The 18,226-nt window shown below is 62.3% G+C and overlaps 1 protein-coding gene across 1 annotated transcript in view; it reads right to left on the reverse strand.

Moving 5' to 3' along the window:
- Positions 1 to 382: 382 nt before the first annotated feature.
- TMEM132C (transmembrane protein 132C) overlaps positions 383 to 18,226 on the reverse strand; it is a 38,143-nt gene continuing 20,299 nt past the window's right edge. The window contains exons 3-8 of the mRNA XM_036307354.1: positions 17,776 to 17,956; positions 9,684 to 9,827; positions 4,519 to 4,724; positions 3,411 to 3,696; positions 3,019 to 3,210; positions 383 to 1,798 (exon numbers count right to left, since the gene is read on the reverse strand). Of these exons, the coding sequence (XP_036163247.1) occupies positions 533 to 1,798; positions 3,019 to 3,210; positions 3,411 to 3,696; positions 4,519 to 4,724; positions 9,684 to 9,827; positions 17,776 to 17,956 (2,275 nt within the window). The 3' untranslated portion in view covers positions 383 to 532. The remainder of the gene's footprint in view (positions 1,799 to 3,018; positions 3,211 to 3,410; positions 3,697 to 4,518; positions 4,725 to 9,683; positions 9,828 to 17,775; positions 17,957 to 18,226) is intronic.

An 18,226-nucleotide genomic window follows, 5' to 3' on the forward strand; every position in this document is an offset into this window, starting at 1 on the left:
CTCGCCCCACGGGACACCCCTCGCCCCACGGGGACACCCCTCGCCCCACAGGACACCCCTCGCCCACGGGGACACCCCTCGCCCACACCCACCGGGGGCGAGGATTGAAGACGGAGCTGCCTCTTCGAGGCCCTAGTGGTGGATGACGCTCCTTTCTTAGAAATATCAACAGATGATTCTTTCCGTCTTTTTATTTGCTTTTTGCATTTTTTTAAACAAATCATTTTTGGTAGCGTGACTGTGTTATCCTCGGGGACTCATGGCACACGCGCCGGACTGGGCCCTGTGCACGGTCAGCGTGGCGCTCAGCGCCCCCCCAGTTCCTCCCGCGGACTTTGGCTCTGCCCCCCACCCCCACCCCCATGGCTACAAACCCCGGGGACAAAACAGCAGTCCCTTCCCGGCTTCCAAACGCCCGCCATAGCGCGCGCCCCTGTGCCCCTGCGACTCCCGCCGCCACCCCAGCGCCCAGGTCGCCTCCGGAAACAGAAACGAGGGGAGGGCCGGGCGCGGGCCCTTTGGCTGGAGGGTCCTACACCCCGTCCTTGAATTTCTCCAGATAGTTTCTCAGCTCGTGGGGGGCGCCCCCGCCCAGGTCCGGGCACACCCACGTGAGGTCCTCGTCCCGGCCGCTGGGGACGGAGTTGGCGGTGGGGCCGCCGCCGCCTTCGGGGGAGATGGCAGCGAACTGCACCTTCCGCCTCCGGGAGCCGGGCGAGGGCGGGGGCTCCCGCCGGGGGTCCCGGCCCGGCCAGCCCCCCGGATCGGCCGCGGGGCGCGGCGCCTGGCCCTGTGCCGGCTTCGGGGACCCGCCCCCGTGGAGCCGGAGGCGGCTGCTGTCCTCGCCGCCCACGGGCCCGCGGTCCAGGACGGTCGTGCGCTCCTCGGGCGGCGGCGGCGGGGACGGGGGTGGCGGGGACCCCTGGCCCGCGCCGTCCAGCAGCTCCGTCTCGTGGCCCAGCCACACCCAGTCGTGCGAGTGGGTCGCCCCGGGGGCGGCCGGGCCCTCGGGGGGCAGCTGCTTGCGCCGGAACCGGAGGGCGAAGGCGGAGCAGTTCACCAGGAAGACCAGGATGGCCAAGCAGAAGACGCCCAGCAGCGCGAACATGCCGATCTGCAGGTCGGAGAGGCCGCGCGCCCCGGGCGCCCCGGGCATCCCCATCCCGGACACCAGGCCGCCGCCCGCCCGCCCCGCCCCGGCCCCCGCCGGCGCCGGGAAGTGGCTCAGGTCCAGCGGGATGTTCTGCACCCGCCCGTCGGCGGGCGGCCGGGCGGCGTCCAGCCGGCTGCTCCTGGCCGCCTTGTTGTCCAGCAGCGGCCTGGCCGTGGGGCCGCCCTGGCGCGGGGTCCCCTCCTCTCGCTCCCGGGGCGCGTCCGGGCCCGCGCGCTCAGCCTCCGCGCCCTTGGGCCGCTGGTCACTGGCCTGGTTCCGGATCTCGCCCTCCTCGTCCTCCTCGTCCTCCTCCGCCGCCGCCGCCTCCGCGCCGCCCCGGCCGGGGCCCAAGTCCGCGTCCTTCGGGCCGAACTTGACCCTGATGCTGCCCGTGCCACCGGCCAGGACGCTCCGGCGCTTGGACTTCTGGCAGGTCTCGGCAATGCTGAGGTCCACGCGCACCAGCGGGCCCTGGCCCTCCCCTTCGGCCGCCACCACGGGCCACCCCGGGGTGCGGGCCGGGGGCGTGGACACCACGGCCGCGTCCAGGGAGGAGGCGCTCAGGGTGAAGTCCCGGCCGTCGTAGATGTCCAGGGGCGCCATCGAGCCGTCGCTGAACCGCAGCCACACGCTGACCACGGCTTCCTGTCGGGGGGAGTGGGGGGCAGCCGGTTAGGGGAAGGGGTGCGCCTCTGCTCTCAGGACCCCCCACCCCCCGCTTGCCGCCCCTCCAGTTCCAGACCAGGCACTAAAGCAAGTGCGGGGGGGCCCAGAGTCACCCCAAGATGTGCCTCCGTGGGGTGCAGATTGTTTTGAGCTAAAGCAGCGGTTCTCAACCTGTGGGTCGCGACCCCTTTGGCGGGCGAACGACCCTTTCACAGGGGTCACCTAAGACCATCCTGCATATCAGATACTTACATGACGATTCATCACAGTAGCAACATGACAGTGATGAAGTAGCAACGAAAATAATGTCATGGTTAGGTCACAACATGAAACTGTATTGAAAGGGCCAGAAGGTTGAGAACCACTGAGCTAAAGGCAACTTTAAAAAAAAAATTTTTTTTTAAATTGATTTCACAGAGGAAGGGAGAGGGGGAGTGAGACGGGAGCATCAATGATGAGAGAGAATCACTGATCGGCTGCCCCCCGCACGCCCCTCAATGGGGATGGAGCCCGCAACCTGGGCCTGTGCCCTGACCAGGAATCGAACCCTGACCTCCTGGCTCCTAGGTGGATGCTCAGCCCCTGAGCCTCGCCGGCCGGGGGAGCTTAAGGCAATTTTAGCTTCAGGCTCAAGAGAAACTCCTGCCCCTCTTTTTAACGACCTCGAAGGGCTTGACCGAGGGGCCTTGCCCATAAGAGATGACCAGCGATGGCCTTTACTCACTAAACAGCTGCTCTTCCAATCATCCTGCAAAGACCCTAGAACAGAACCCAGAGAGCCCCACGGTGGCTCAGTGGGTGAGCATGGACGTAGGAACCAGGAGGTCAGGGTTCGATTCCCCCTCAGGGCACAGGCCCGGGTTGCAGGCCCGATCCCAACCAGTAGGGGGCGTGCAGGAGGCAGCCGAGCCATGATTCTCTCTCATCATCAATGTTTCTCTTTCTCTCTCCCTCTCCCTTCCTCTCTGAAATCAATAGAAATGTATTTAAAATTAATAAAATAAATTGATCAGGGAGGTGGGGACAGTGTGGCTCAGGTCCCCCCAAGTCCCTGTGGGTGAGCCGGGTGCCCCTGTCTGCAGTGCCTCGGCCTGCATTCTAGAAGGGGGTTCCGAGACTCCCCCCACCCCCACTTCCCCTCCCGCAGAACCAGGCCCGGGCGCCGCCTGCCCCCCTCCACCCCGGCGCTGGGCTCCCACCTGCTTGGGGGCCCGCAGCAGCTCGTCCGCCTCGGCCACAGCCGTGACCACCCTGCCGTTCTCCGTGCTGGGGTGGAGGGTGAGCGACAGCCCGGCCACCAGCTGGACGGCCAGGTCTGTCAGCGACACTCTGTCCTCTAACACCGTCACCGTCTTCTCGGCCAGGATGGAGTCGGACAGAGGGGACAGCACCTGCGGGGGGTGGGGGGCGGGACACGAGACAGATCCGTCATCACACCGTCCCGTGCCCTGTTCCTCCATCCCAGACGGCCGGAGAGGCAGAGACAGGAGAGGCCACGGATCCGAGCTCACCACCCACACCAGAGTCCGACAGTCACACCCCCCTCCCATCCCGCAGCGCCCACCACGCTCAGGGCCGGGCAGCCTCCTACCTGGATGGTGGTCATCCCGACCTCCCGCCCGACCAGGACCCTGCCGTCCAGCAGGGCGGCCACGCGCGGCGCCTCCAGCTTCATGACGTCGGCCACCAGGTGGGTGATGTCCACCTGCCAGTCAGGCCCGAGCAGGAGGCGGGGCTGTGCCCAGGGCCCGGCGCCCTCGGCCAGGAAGCGGGTGAGCACGCGCACGGTGGCGCGCTGGTACTGCAGGGCGCAGCCCCGGCCCCGCCTGGCGTCCTCGTCCTCGTCCTGGTCCTGGTCCTCGCTGGCGCGCTCGGGCCTGTGGGCAGGAGGGGGCGCTCAGGCCAGGGGAGGGGCTCACAGAGGCCCTGGGGATGAGGGAGGGGCGCTCCGCCTCCAGGGGGCTCCTCCATGGGGCCCAGGGCCTCAGGCAGCTCCCCCTCAAAGACACTTATGGACAAATAACAACATGAGCCCTAATGGTCCCTCAGCCTCTGCCGTCGCCGACATAGCTCAGTCATGAGAAAGACACAGACCACATGTCACCTCTTACCGGCCACACGGGACCCGCCAGGGGCGTCTCCATTCCTGGCCTGCAGGAGGCAGCCGATCCGTGATTCTCTCTCGTCGTCGATGTTTCTCTCTCTCTCTCCCTCTCCCTTCCTCTCTGAAATCAATTAAAAACTAAAAATAAATGCAATTAAATTTTATACAATAATTTGATAGTCACGGAGCTTGTCAAGCTCCTAGATATTCCCGAACCGCAGAAGGAGGAGAAAATAAACCCCAAACTCCAGTTCCCTGGGGGCCGACGGGCTGGAAAGACGTACAGCTTCCCTCTCGTCCTTTCCAGGGCGGCTCGCTCAGGGGCCGGCCCACCCCAGGCCCGAGGGAAGGGCGCAGCGGCCCGGGTCTGACGCTGACCCTGCCGCCGGGTGGCCCTCCTGCTGGCTGAGTCCTCTGGCCTTGGTCTCCTCAAAGGGCTGAGGTTAGGCCGGAAGACAGGTCATCGCCATGACAACAGCAGCACCTACTATGCGCAGGCCCTGCGCCGGCTGCTTTCATGCGATGAGGGATAAACAAAGCCGTGGTCATGCTCTGGTGTATCCCCCGCCCCCCCCCCCCCCCCGGCGGGGCTCACCTCTTACTGGCCGCGATGGGCACCCGCCAGCCCTTGATCTGGCTCAGCTCTGTGTCCGAGACCTCGATCTGCAGCGGCAGCTGGGGCGCCCATACGGTGACGTGCAGGGGGGCGCTCAGGTGCTGGTAGGTGAAGGTCACCACTGCGTCCACCTTGCCCTTCATCTCCTTCCCGTTGACGAAGACGTAGTCGCAGCGGTCGGACACCTGCAAAGACGGAGAGGGGCGGGGAGAGGGGTTCACGGGCCAGAGACCATCCCCGGGTCACCCCGTGGCTCAGGAGGTGCACAGGCTCAGGTCAGGTTCCCCCCAGGCCAGGCCCGGGGGCTAGGAGGCGGGGGGGGGGTGACCCTGGAGGGCGCCCGGGGGGCAGAGTGAGGGGGACAGAGAAAGAGGGAGAGTCCCTGGAAAGATGCAGGAAGCAGCTGGAAGGGGCAACGTGGACAGGGTAGGACCCCATCAGCGGTCCCCAGGGGGACTCTGATCATGGGCGCCCCCACGACCAGCAAGCAGAAGACTGGAAACCAGAAGCCCCTCCCCCATTTTGGTGATAGTTGCGCCTCCTGGAAGTCAGACCGGGGTTAGGTTCTTCCATCTGAGAAGACCGAGAAGTGGAAGGAGAAGCAGGCTGGGTTAGAGAGAAACACCGTGACCGTCTGCGGAGCCGAGTTTATGGGACGGGACTGACGCCGTCCACACGTGCCCACATCAGCGGCCAAACTGAGAAGCCCTTGGAGGCAAGAAGGACCTCGGCTCATCTTTGATCTCTTGGCTCCTCACACCAGCTGCTCAGGGGGAGCCCAGTAAAGTGGATACTCAAGGGATGGATGGACGGACAGGTAGAAATGGGTGGCTAGATAGATGGATATATAGATAGAGAGAGATGGGTGGATAGGTGAATAGATAGATAGATAGATAGATAGATAGATAGATAGATAGAGATGGGTGGATAGATAGATGGATATATAGATAGAGAGAGATGGGTGGATAGGTGAATAGATAGATAGATAGATAGATAGATAGATAGATAGATAGATAGATAGATATGGGTGGATAGATGGATGGATGGGTGGATAATGATGGACAATGCATGGATGGATGAGTGGATGGTGGATGGATGGATACATAGATAGATGGACATTTTGATGGATAGATGGATGGATGGCTGAGTGATGGATGGATAATGGATGGATAACAGATGGATGATGGATGGATGATGGATGGGTAGATAGACAATTTGATGGATAGATGGATGGATGGCGGAGTGATGGATGGGTGAATGACGGATGGATGGATGGATGGATGGATGGGTGAAGGATGGATGGATGGATGAATGATGGATGGATGGATAGATAGTTTGATGGATAGGTGGATAGATGGATGGATAGATGGGTGGGTGATAGATGGATAATGTATGGGTGATGGATGGAAGATGGATGGGTAGATAGTTTGATGGATAGATGGATGGATGGCTGAGTGATGGATGGGTGAATGACGGATGGATGATGGATGGACGATGGATGGGTGATGGACAGCTGGATCGGTGGATGAACAGGTCCTTCCCTCATGGGCACACCCACTTCCAGACAAACAAACAAGAACCTTGGGGTGCGGGGACCTGTGGTGAGAGCCGAAGGCAAGAGGGAGCCGAGAGCCGTGGAAACACAGGACGTTAACTTGGAAACTGCTGACAGCACCTCTGCCGCCCGCTAACCTTTTCGGGGCCACTGCCTCCTGGGAGGACACAGGCAACGCGAGTCCTTGCGATGGAAATGCATGTCCTGCAGTTTCGTGGAAACGTTTCCGAGTTAATGAAGTCATTCCCGGCGCCTCCACAGGGCGCGTTCCCACCCTGAGCTGTACCTGCCGGCGCTGATCTGCCTCCCGTCCAACCTGCTGCCCGAGCACCCCCGTCCAGTGCTGAGCAATGAGCCCCCCCCCCCCATCACCCTCTCTCTCCCGGCTCCCAGGAACATGACGGCCACGCTGGGCCCAATTCCACCTTCACTCCTCGCACTGGCGTTTGCAGGGGCAGCTGGGAGGGCTGGGCTCAGGACCCCCCACCCCCACCCCGTCTGCCGGGGACAGGGGCCGGGAGCTGGTGGGCGGGCGCACACCCATCGATCTGCTCACGGTCCAGCACTGGCCTGAAAATGTTTACACACCGATTCAGGGCGGAAACCAATTTCAGCCGCCGTCCCCGGCTCCTCATTAGCGTGGAGACCGTCCTGAATCTCCGGCGAGAGTTATGTCCGCAATCATTTCTTTAATCAATGTTGCAATTTACGGGCCATTGACTCCCTCGTTTATTACCTTCCTGAGCTCGGGTGGGAGGGGAGCGGAGGCTCCAGAATATAGAAGTGATTATGCGGAGGGTGTGGCGCTGCAGTGCGGGGAGGGGGTGAAGGGGGGCGGGAAGGGGGGGCTTGTCCCTGCTCTTCCGAAGGGGCCGTGAAGGCCTGGGGACCTCGCTGCCCTCATCACAGCCGAGCGGCCGAGGCGGAAACCACGTTCCCGCAAGGGGCTGGCTCCTCTGCACCCAGGAGCCCAGACCCACTGGTGTATTTATTTTTAAAAATATATATATATATTTTTATTGATGTTTTACAGAGAGGAAGGGAGAGAGATAGAGAGTTAGAAACATCGATGAGAGAGAAACACCGATCAGCTGCCTCCTGCACATCCCCCACCGGGGATGTGCCCGCAACCCAGGTACATGCCCTCGACCGGAATCAAACCTGGGACCCTCCAGTCCGCAGGCCGACGCTCTATCCACTGAGCCAAACCGGTTTCGGCTAAAAAAATATTTTTATTGATTTCAGAGAGGAAGGGAGAGGGAGAGAGAGAGAGAAACATCAACGCTGAGAGAGCATCATGGATCAGCTGCCTCCTGCACGGCCCCCACTGGGGATCGAGCCTGCAACCCGGGCCTGTGCCCCGACCGGGGCGGGTGGCGGCGTGGGGGGGGGGGGGGGTCGAACCCTGACCTCCTGGTTCCTAGGTTGACGTTCAACCACTTAGCCACGCCGGCCGGGCCAAGGTCCCTCTTATGAGGGCTCCACCTCATGGCCTCATCGCCTCCCGCAGCCCCTCCTCCCACCACCACCTTGGGGGGCAGGACCCCAGCAAAGGAATTTGTGGTGCGGCTCAGGGCTTGAGCGTCGACCTAGGAACCAGGAGGTCACGGTTGGATTCCCAGTCGGGGCACAGGCCCGGGTTGCAGGCTCCATCCCCACCAGTAGGGGGCGGGCAGGAGACAGCCGATCAATGACTCTCATCATCGATGTTTCTGTCTCTCTCCCCCTCCCTTCTTCTCTGAAATCAATAAAAACATCATCTTAAAAAGAAAACTGTTCCGAAGTCAAACTCCGGCTACAGGTTATTTTCTTGCCACTTAGGAGAGGGGGCTGGGGAGGGAAATGAAGTTCCGAGACAGAAACGGGAGATTCCCTGGCCTCGGACCTGAGCAGTGTCCCTGCTCTGAGAACCACCCCCCCGGGGGCTCGCACACAGTAGGGCTGCCTCGTTTCACGCCTGCGATGGGTCTCCCCGTCCTCTCACCCTCAGGCCTTTCTGGAGTTTGCTCGCCTGTAAACACCTCAGAGAGACGGTCTCTGACGCTTCCACTAAAACTGCGGCTCTCCCAGCCTCCCTGCCCGCTCCCGGCTCTACGGCCCCCTTTCCTCTCGGCCGCCTCACTCGCTGCCCGTCCAACCGTCTGTTTGGGGTCCTATGTCTCCTCTGTCGCTGAACCTCACCGAGGGCTGGGGCTGTTTGGTTCCGTGTTGGATCCCTAGTGACTGGACCAGCACGCAGTAGGTGCTCCCGAAACGTGCACCGAAGAGCGAAGGACGGACTCGGACCCGGGAAACCAGGGGCCCTGGGCGGTGATTTTAAAATAGCAGATTAGTTACCGGCGTTGAAAAGCCCTGGCCTTCGATTTCGTTACCAGCCTGAAGCCTGAACGCATCCGAGTTCTCTGCCCCCTGGTGTCCTGCTGGTTCAGAGACCAGACCGGAGGGGTGGGGGTGGGGGTCCAGAGTGATTGGCAGCCATCCAGCCCCCAAGATCCCCCACCCCCCACCCCCCAGGCTTCCCACATCCCCCCGCCCCTCTGAGCCCCCGGCCGCAGCTACTGGTGAATTTTGCCACCTTCTTCTTCGGTGTTCGTTTTGCCAGGTGTCCCAGCCCACAGTGTGCGAAGTGTCAACCCCGCCTGGTCCGGGGCCAGGGGCCGGGCTGAGCTCTGTCTGGGGCGCAGGCTGCAGGGGCTGCTGGGGACCCCCCCCGCCACACACACACACACACACACACACACACACACACACGCCGGTGAGACTGCAGGCAGCTGATTTCGTCCTGATAACAACTGGTGAGCAACCTGCAGGGCCCGCGACGGAGAATTAAGTGGCCAGAAACGCTCTCTGCATCCCGGGGGCAGCGTGTTGTCAAGGCAACCGCAGCCGGTGGCTGGAGGAGAGAAGGCGCCCCGGGCAGGGCCTGTCCTCACACTGCCCCCGGGACGCGCAGGGCCGCCTGAGCACGAGTGTGGGCACAGGTAAACGCACACACGGGGGGCTTCCCGCGGTGACGGGGGCCGGACAGCCGGCCACAGGCCGGGGCTCCACGGGGGCGATGTTTCCCGCCGGGGCCTGTAGTTCCTGTCCGGACACAGTGGGTGCCCTGTGGGCCTCTATCGGGGAGAAGGCAGGAAGCCTCCAGACACCCCACAGGGCACAGCCCCCCCCCACACTCCCCGCAGGAACACCTGGGGCAGAAGGTCCAGGGTGCCCAGGTGGCAAAGTCCAGCTCAGCGTCAGACCTGTGCCGTCTAGCACAGCCGCCCCTCGCCACCCGTGGTCACAGGGCACCGGCCCGGGCGGCAAAGGGAGGTGTGCTCCACGTCTCAGCACACACTCGAGCCCCGGCCTGTGTGCTCAGTGGTCAGAGCGTCGGCCCGCGCACCTGAGGGTCCCGGGTTCGATTCCTGATATACCTGCGTTGCAGGTTCCAACCCAACCGATGGATGTGTCTCTCTCACATCAATGTCTCTCTCTCCCTCTCTCATCAGTGTTTCTCTCTCCCTCCCTCCTTCCCACTCTCTCTAACAGGCAACGGGAACACACCCCCGGCTGAGGATTAACAACCACCACCAAGACCCCTCACCTTGAGGACGTCCTCGTCGGCCGACGTGCACTCCACGGACTCCGAGATGTCGGCCACGGCGCCGCTCTCCTCCACCGACACCACCCGGAGGGGCAGGGCGACCGTCCGCCCGGTGAGGATGGCGGTGTTGAGCAGCTCCGAGTCCTGCGGGGGAACCGGACACACCAGGGTCAGGGCGGCTGCGCCGGCCGCTGTGGGGGGCCTGCCCGGCTCTGTGGACTCGACACCCCGGCCCCCACCGCGGGCACGTGGGCAGAGCGCCCCCCGTGGGGACGGCGGCCCGAGAGCGTCGACAGCGCGCAGCACCGGCGGCCACCCTCCTCGCTCGCAACAGCAGCAGCAGGGCTGTGTCCAGTCGCCCAGACCCGGAGCCGCCCGGTGCCAGCAGGAGGGGGGTAGAACGCGGTGGCGCATCTACACCGGGGAAGGCTACACAGAGTGAGACAGAAGGCGGTCTTACCCTCTGAGAGCCTGGAGGGACCTGGAGAGTATTTTTAAAAATACATTTTTATTTATTTTTTTAATCCTCCCCCGAGGACATTTCCCATTGATTTTTAGAGCGAGTAGAAGAGAGAGAGACAGAGAAACACATGTGAGATGTGAGAGAGACACATCGATGGGTTGCCTCCTGCACACGCCCGACCAGGGCCCGGGCCGAGGAGGAGCCTGCAACCGAGGTGCCTGCCCTGGACGGGAATCGAACCCGGGGCCCTGCGGTCCGCAGGCCGACGCTCTATCCGCTGAGCCACACGGCCGAGGGCGCACACCTCTCTTGGGAGTGCGGGCACGACCCTCCTCTCTCGGGCGGAGGCGGTGAACAGGGGGCACCCTGGGCCCCTTTCCCTTTGGGCTGACGTCTCCCCAGGTCCCCCCTCCTCCCCCCCCGAAACACTGCTGGCCTGGGAGGGAGGAGACGCGGGCGGAGAGGTCTGCTCAGGTCTTTCTCGGGGAAGCAACTGGCCCAGCAGCGACGTTTTAATGACACGCGCTTGGCGGCGGGGGCCCTGGGTCCCGGGGGGAGTCCCGGCCTCCCTCTGTCCGACGCTGGGGCCGTGGCCGGCAGTGACCTCGCCTCCGCCTGGCTCCTCCCGGGCCCGCGGGACTCCGGGGCCAGGCTACCGTGGGCGGCGCACGGGGCTGCTCCAGATGCTGCGGATGCTCCCGGGGTCTCCAGGTCCAAGTCCGCTCCCAGGTTCATTACCGTAATGAGCTCAGAGCTGGGCTTCCGCCCCCTCCTCCCGTCCCACCTTCGGCTAATGGCTCCATTAACGCCCAGGTTCCCGCCTGGGTTAATGAGGGTGAGCTTCCCAGCGCCGGCTCCTCTCTCTCTCTCTCTCTCTCTCTCTCTCTCTCTCTCTCTCTCTCTCTCTCGGAGAGGGAGAGGGAGAGGGGGAGGGAAACATCCATGATGAGAGAGAACCATGGATCGGCTGCCTCCTGCACGCCCCCCACTGGGACGGAGCCCACAACCCGGGCCTGTGCCCTGACCGGGAATGAACCCTGACCTCCTGGTTCATAGGTCGATGCTCAACCCCTGAGCCACACTGGCCGGGCCCAGCACACAATTTAAATGCATAACATGCACTGTCTTTGGGAACGGACCTAGCCTCAGCCGGACCTGGAGGAACCCGGGTGCAGGGCAGGCAGGGAGCGGACACCACCTGTCTTTACCTGCAGGAGGCGCTGCAGGAGGCCGCCCGGCCCTGCTCCCGGCGGCCCTCGGAGCCCAGGACACACCCAGGAACCAGCTCAGAGCCTCCGGGACGCGCCCCAGGCCGGCTGGGACTCAGGCTCGCTGGCTGTGTGACTAAATGGCTTCTCTCTGTCTGGCTGCCGCCTCCCTCCCTCCCTCCCTCCCACGTACACCGGGGACGGCTCTGCTTTGCTGAGAAGAATCAATAGGAAGTCAGGCCTTTACATCACTGTCATCTCCAATTTGCCGGAGCCTGAGGCTCCGAGGAAACACGCCGTGTTATTCGATTCTCCCTCATACATGCAAATTGGCGGCACCGTCTTCTGTGGCTGCACAGATGGCAGTTTTAACTAAATAAAGAGCGCGGGCTGCTTCCGGGGCGAGAGACCCCGAGGCCGGCGAAGGGACCGCAGAGATGTCGGACCAGGCCCGCCGGCCACGGGGACCGGGCCGTGTCCCAGGAGTGAAAAACCAATAAAATATATATTTTTAAAAATATTCTTTTATTGGTTTCAGAGAGGAAGGGAGAGGGAGAGAGAGATAGGAACATCCATGATGAGAGAGAATCATGGGTCGGCTGCCTCCTGCACGCCCCCTACTGGGGATCAAGTCTGCAACCCAGGCCTGTGCCCTTGACTGGAATCGAACCCAGGACCCTTCGGTCCGCAGGCCGAGGCTCTATCCACTGAGCCACACCGCCAGGCTCCCCTGCCGTCTGTCTCTCTGCAGTTCCTCCCAGAAACCTCCGCAGGGCGAGCAGGGCGCCGAGGAGGACCCCCTGGAAGCAGCGAGCGCTCAGCACCCGGATCGGACATGCGAGGAGCCGCCCGCCCCGCGTCCCGGCAGCCGCCCGCCCGCCCGGAACCAATCACTGCGGCCCACGGCCTCGCCAGGCGTCAGGCGGCATCGCTCAGGCTCCCGATAATCATAACCGTCATTACAGTAACGGATGCGTTCGCCTCTTCGTTTCCGACTGCGGCTGCCATAAAAGTCCGCAAACGGGCGGCTCAGCACCCGGAGATTGATCCCCGCTCCGTGCTGGGGCTGGAGTCGGAAATCAGGGTGTCGGAGGGCTGAGTCCCCCCGAAACCCGCAGGGGAACAGCTTCCCTGGCCGCTTCTAAACTTGGGGGGCAGGGTGAGGGGGTGCCCCCGCCACCCCCCTCGCAGAGACACGGCTCCAGCTCTGCCTCGCTTGGCTCACAGCCTTTTCTTCCCCGTGTGTGTCTGTGTCCAAACGTCCCTCTTCTTTTTTATTTTATTTTTAAATATATATTTTCAATGATTCCAGAGAGGAAGGGAGTGGGAGAGAGAGAGAAGCATCCATGATGAGAGGGAATCATGGCTCGGCTGCCTCCTGCAGGCCCCCCACTGGGGATGGAGCCCACAGCCCGGGCCTGTGCCCTGACCGGGAATCGAACCCTGACCTCCTGGTTCACAGGTCGACGCTCAACTCCTGACCCTCACCAGCCGGGATTACTTTTAAAAATTAAACACAGGGGGATGACATTGGTTCATACGACGACACAGCTTTCACGTGTAGCAATTCCTTTCCATGCGGCTCTTCCGTGGGTCTCCGTGGGTCTCCGTGGGGGTCAGACCCCCAAGGTCGCGGGTCTTGCCAAGGTGACCTTGGGGGTCCAGGCACGTGGGTGCTCACCCCACAGGACTCTGCTCGCGCCTTCTCGCAGGAAGTGACCAGCCAGCCTCACCCCTCTTCCCTGGGGGCAGTTCCCGCCCAGAGCTGGGGCCTCGCCACCGTCAGCCCCTTAGCAGACCAATCCTGCGAGCGGCGGCCGGGCCCACGCCCCCTCCCCGAGGACGCGCGCGAACAGCTCTGCGGGCTCCCGGCCCGGGCCCTCCATTCCGCACGGCAGGGGGACGCGGCTCCCACCTCATTTACTTCCAATTCGCTCTCAGTGCCATCGGGGCCGGGAGCCCAGCTCACTTACCCGTCAATTTGCTGCTAATGCAAGATGGAGATGCTATTGCGAGGCGCTCGTTTAAGACAAGAAAGCAATTCCCGGTACGAGGCGCGCCTCCGCACGGCCGAGCTATTACCCAGGAGCCTCCGCTGGGAGGGACACGAATCAGGGGCAGCGGGTCCCAGAGAAACGTCCTTTATTTTATCTTATTTATTTTGCAACCTCGTGGAGAATGGACTCGGCCGAGACGTACGAGGCGGGCAGAGGCAGGGTCACAGCTGCGAGCCCATGAAACAGTGTGTCCTTGTCGCATTACCATCCTTTTAGGGCAGCGGTTCTCAACCTCCCTAACGCCGCGACCCTTTAACACAGCCCCTCATGTTGTGGTGACCCCCCATGTCATTGTTACCAATTGAACATCATTAAAGCATCGTGATTAACCATAAAATCAATATGTAATTATAGATGTGTTTTCCGATGGTCTTAGGCGACCCCTGTGAAAGGGTCGTTTGACCCCCAAAGGGGTCGCGACCCACAGGTTGAGAACCGCTGTTTTCAAGTATGCTGATTTTTATTGGTTTCCGAGAGGAAGGGAGAGGGCGTGCTGGAGGTGGAATTTCTCGGTCCTTGCCCAGCTTTCATCCAGTGGCGTTGGGGGTTGTGGGCCCAGGAATGAACTCTGGGTAACGCAGGCAAAGAGGGGAGTGGCCACCGGGATCTCGGGGTATCTGATGGCCAGGCTGGGGAGTGGGGCAGGTGCTGGGATGAGGCCGGGGCAGCGCAGGCCACCGGGCACCGGGGAATCGGTCAGGGAGATGCTGAGGAACGCAGGCCAGTGAGTCCCCACATCCCGGCCCCCGATGAATTCCACTCTGCTTGTTGGCACAGAGGGCGCACTCTCCCTTCAGCACGGCCCGAATCTACCCCGAGCCCCCCACGAACCCTCCGTGGGCAAAATTATAGATGGAAAACGGACTGTCTACCGCCTAAAGCAGCGGTTCTCAACCTGTGGGTGGCGACCCCTTTGGGGGTCGAACGACCCTTTCACAGGGGTCGCCTAAGACCATCGGAAAACACATCTATAATTACAGATTGTTTTTGTGATTAATCACTGCGCTTTCATTATGTTCAATGTGTCACAACGAAAATACATCCCGCATGTCAGATATTTACATGACGATTCATAACAGCAGCAACATTACAGTTATGAAGTAGCCACGAAACTAACTTTATGGTTGGGGGTCACCACCACATAATGTATGAAATAATGCATGAAAGGGTCACGGCATTAGGAAGGTTGAGAACCGCTGGCCCAAGGGATGGAGGACACTGCCCCCTCGTGGCAGAGATGGGCACCGCGCCACCTCCCCGCGCAGGGAGAACTATGACTGATTGTTTTGAACCCGCACCAGTCACGGCCCGGCCCCTGGCCCCCTGCCCGCTGGTCCAGGGCGCGTTCCAGGTAAAACAGACACATTGCACAATTTAACCATCTTAACGGACTGGCTCCCTCGCGACACCGCAGTCCGTCTCTGCTCCTGCCCGGGGTCCAGGCCGTCGGCCACTGACCTCCGTCTGCACAGTTTTGCCTTCGAAGAAATGTCATAAGAGGGTCCCTCCTGCAGGTCCTCTCGAACGCCAGCCTCCTGCAGCACCGTGCGTGGCTGGATCGGACATTTTCCCTTCAATCCTCCCCTGGGGACATCGCTCCCCATTGATTTTAGAGAGAGAGGCAGGGAGAAGGCGGGGGAGAGAGAAACATCCATGTGAGAGGGAACCATGGCTCGGCCGCCTCCTGCACGCCCCACACTGGGGATCGAGCCCGCAACCGGGGCCTGTGCCCTGACCGGCCATCGAACCCTGACCTCCCGGTTCCTAGGTCGGCGCTCAGCCCCCGAGCCCTGCCGGCCGGGCTCCATGCCCTTTAACCTGGCATTTCCCAACGACGCGCGACGTTGAGCATTTTAATTCTGCTAACATTTCGGATTTAAGTAAATGCCTGTGGTGTGTCCTGGCTCGAAGCCACGGAGACACTGCTCAGACATCGAATTCCATCCTGACGCTGAGAGAATTTAAAAAGGAACCAAATCAGAGGACGGTAAGAAGGCAGGCACGTTGGCTCATCCCCAACAGGAAAAGAAGAAGAAGAAGAAGAAGAAGAGAAATCTGAAGAAAATGACAAGGGTCATTGGAGGCAGCGGCGGAGCAGGCACCAGAGTGATTTATGCCGCGACGTTCCCATTAATTATTGACATACACGCAATTAGGGGGACTCTGCTGGTCCCCGTGTCACTTTTCCTTGTAAAACTGGGATTTAAAAAATACAAAATGGCCTCTAGTCTGGACCAGCCAATCCCGTGTCTGCATAATGAGATGGCTGGACGCCCAGGCCGGCCAGGCGGCACCTCTCCCCACCCCGGGGAGCCCGGCCCCCCGGCCGGCCGGTGGTCCTCACCTCCTCCCTCAGGTTAAGGAGCCCCGGCTGGGGAGTCGGGTGCGAGGCCAGCATCAAAGGACGACCCCAGACAGTGCTCCCCGAACCAGGCTCCCTGCTGCCCCCTGCTGACCTCTCGGGTAAATGCAAACCTTTTCGTTTCCTCTGCTCCGGCCAGCCTTACAGAGTTAAATATTTATGTATATCCTAGAGGCCCGGTGCACGAATTCAGCACGGGTGGGGTCCCTTGGCCTGGCTGGTGATTGGGGCCGATCGGGCCATCTCGCCCAGTCCCAATAGGGGCCGATTGGGGCCGGCCAGCCAGGGAGGGACTGCAGGGGGGCTCCAGGGCGTGTCCAGCCCACTCGCCCAGTCCCCATCGGCTGGACCCCAGCAGCAAGCTAACCTACCGGACTGAGTGTCTGCCCCCTGGTGGTCAGTGCACGTCATAGCGACTGGTCAAGCGGTTGACCAAACGGTCGACCAGTCAGAGACACTTAGCATATTACGCTTTTGTTATATAGGATTATTTTTTGATTGATTTCAGAGAGGGAGAGAGAAAGAGAGAGAAACATCACTGATGAGAGAGAATCCTGGATCGGCTGCCTCCTGCATGCCCCCGACTGGGGGGTGGGGGTGGGTCAAGCTTGCAACCCATCGGCTCTTACGGTTTTGGCTGCCACCCCAGCGGCCACAGCTTTGCCGCAGCGGCTTCTGGTGACTGGGCCCTGTGCTGGCACCCATGGGGTCCCGGGAGCAGGCGGCCCCTCTGTCAAGCCCGCAGGGAAGGCCGAGAGTCGCTTTCCAATAGAATAAATGAACGTGCTGGTTCCGGCCTCTCTAAACCCCGTGACAAACCCCGGTCGGGGCCAGGGAGAGAATCTCACGTCACCTCGCCGCGCGCATCCGCGTGGAAAGCAAGGACCCAGCTTCATTCTCCTGCAGGCGGCACCCACACAGGCTCCTGAACACGAAACCCCACACAACACCTTTCCCTTTACGTCCCAGACCCTCGCGCGAGGCGGGGTGGGGTGGCCCCGGGGGGTTCCCTGTGCTTTCCAGGCCGATGTTTCCTCCCACCACTGGGCGCGGCGGCAGCTCAGACAAGGTGTTAGTTACCCAGAACCTCTCAGCGGACACAGCCCGCGTCTGGGATGCACGGGGCGGCTCCTCAGTGACTGCAGGTCTGGTCACCGAGGTCGGAGAGGCCACTCCCAGGACACGGCCGCTCACGGATGGATTGTACGGGAGAGCCGCCCGCCGCCCGCAGCCGTCAGCGGGGGAAGGGGCTGCGGGGGCCGCGACCGCCCGACCCCGGGCTGCAAGGGGAACACGGCCTCTGTCCTTGCTTCCTAATAACCGAGGGAAGGAGAGGGACCCCGTGGCCCTCGAGCTGCTCATGGGCGTCCCTCTCGGCTCTGGCACAAGCGGCCCCCGAGTCGTGCTGGGGAGGAGGTGGCTTCTCCCTCATCCACCTGCTGCCCGTCTCCCCTCCAGTCCGGCCCCGTCATCTTTAAAACGAGAACCCGGCAGCGGGCTCAGGGGGTGAGCGTCGACCTAGGAACCAGGAGGTCACGGTTTGGACCCCGGTCAGGGCACAGGCCCGGGTTGGGGCTCGATCCCCAGTGGGGGGCGTGCAGGAGGCAGCCGATCCATGATTCTCTCTCATCATCGATGTTTCTCTCTCTCTCTCTCTCTCTCCCTCCCTCTTCCTTCCTCCCTGAAACCAACACAAACGTATTTTAAGGATAAACTCTGGTGAGAAACCCCGAGACACAGAACTAGCCACCAGTGACACGCCTGGGCACGGCAGCCTCCTCGTGCCTGGCCGCCGCGGGCCGCCTGGTCTCCACCTGCTCGCTGCCCCGGGGGAGCCCCTGCAGGGCGAGCGCAGCCCCAGGACGGCTGGACCAGGGTCGCGGAGCCCCGGCCGGGTGGGGGCGATGGATCGTGGGCTGCGAATCCGCGAGCCGCATGCGCCGCAGCCAGCCTCCCGGCCGACGGGCAGGGCCCAGGACGCACCCACGCGCGCGAGGCTTACCGTGGCCAGAGGCACGATGCCGACCAGGTCCTGCTGGCTGATGAAGAGCTCGGACACGGCGCTGCCCGAGGCGCCCGTGCGCGGGGACTCCAGCTGCCAGGCGATGGGCTGGGAGCCCGACAGGCTGCTGAAGCCGGCGATCTCGAAGCTCAGCTGCACGACCTCGGTGAGCGCGCTGCTCCTGCGGGGACATGGGGACGCGTGAGGCCGCGGTGCCCGGGGGGACTCCTGTCCCGCCCGCCCTCCGCCCCCTGGCCGCCCGGGAACGAGGATCTGGGGGAAGCGACACACCTTCTGGGCAGCACCTGCCGGACAAGATGCCACAGACGGGGCCGAGGACGGAGACCCGGTTTATCACACCTCTTAGCGACTGAACCTCATCTCGTAAGAAAATGGAGTGGGGGGAGGGGGGCTTAAGAAGCCCAAAGTGATTGGGGGCTCAATCACTGCA

The sequence above is a fragment of the Myotis myotis genome, unplaced genomic scaffold, assembly GCF_014108235.1.
Source record: "Myotis myotis isolate mMyoMyo1 unplaced genomic scaffold, mMyoMyo1.p scaffold_m19_p_47, whole genome shotgun sequence".
Classification (NCBI taxonomy): Eukaryota; Metazoa; Chordata; class Mammalia; order Chiroptera; family Vespertilionidae; genus Myotis; species Myotis myotis.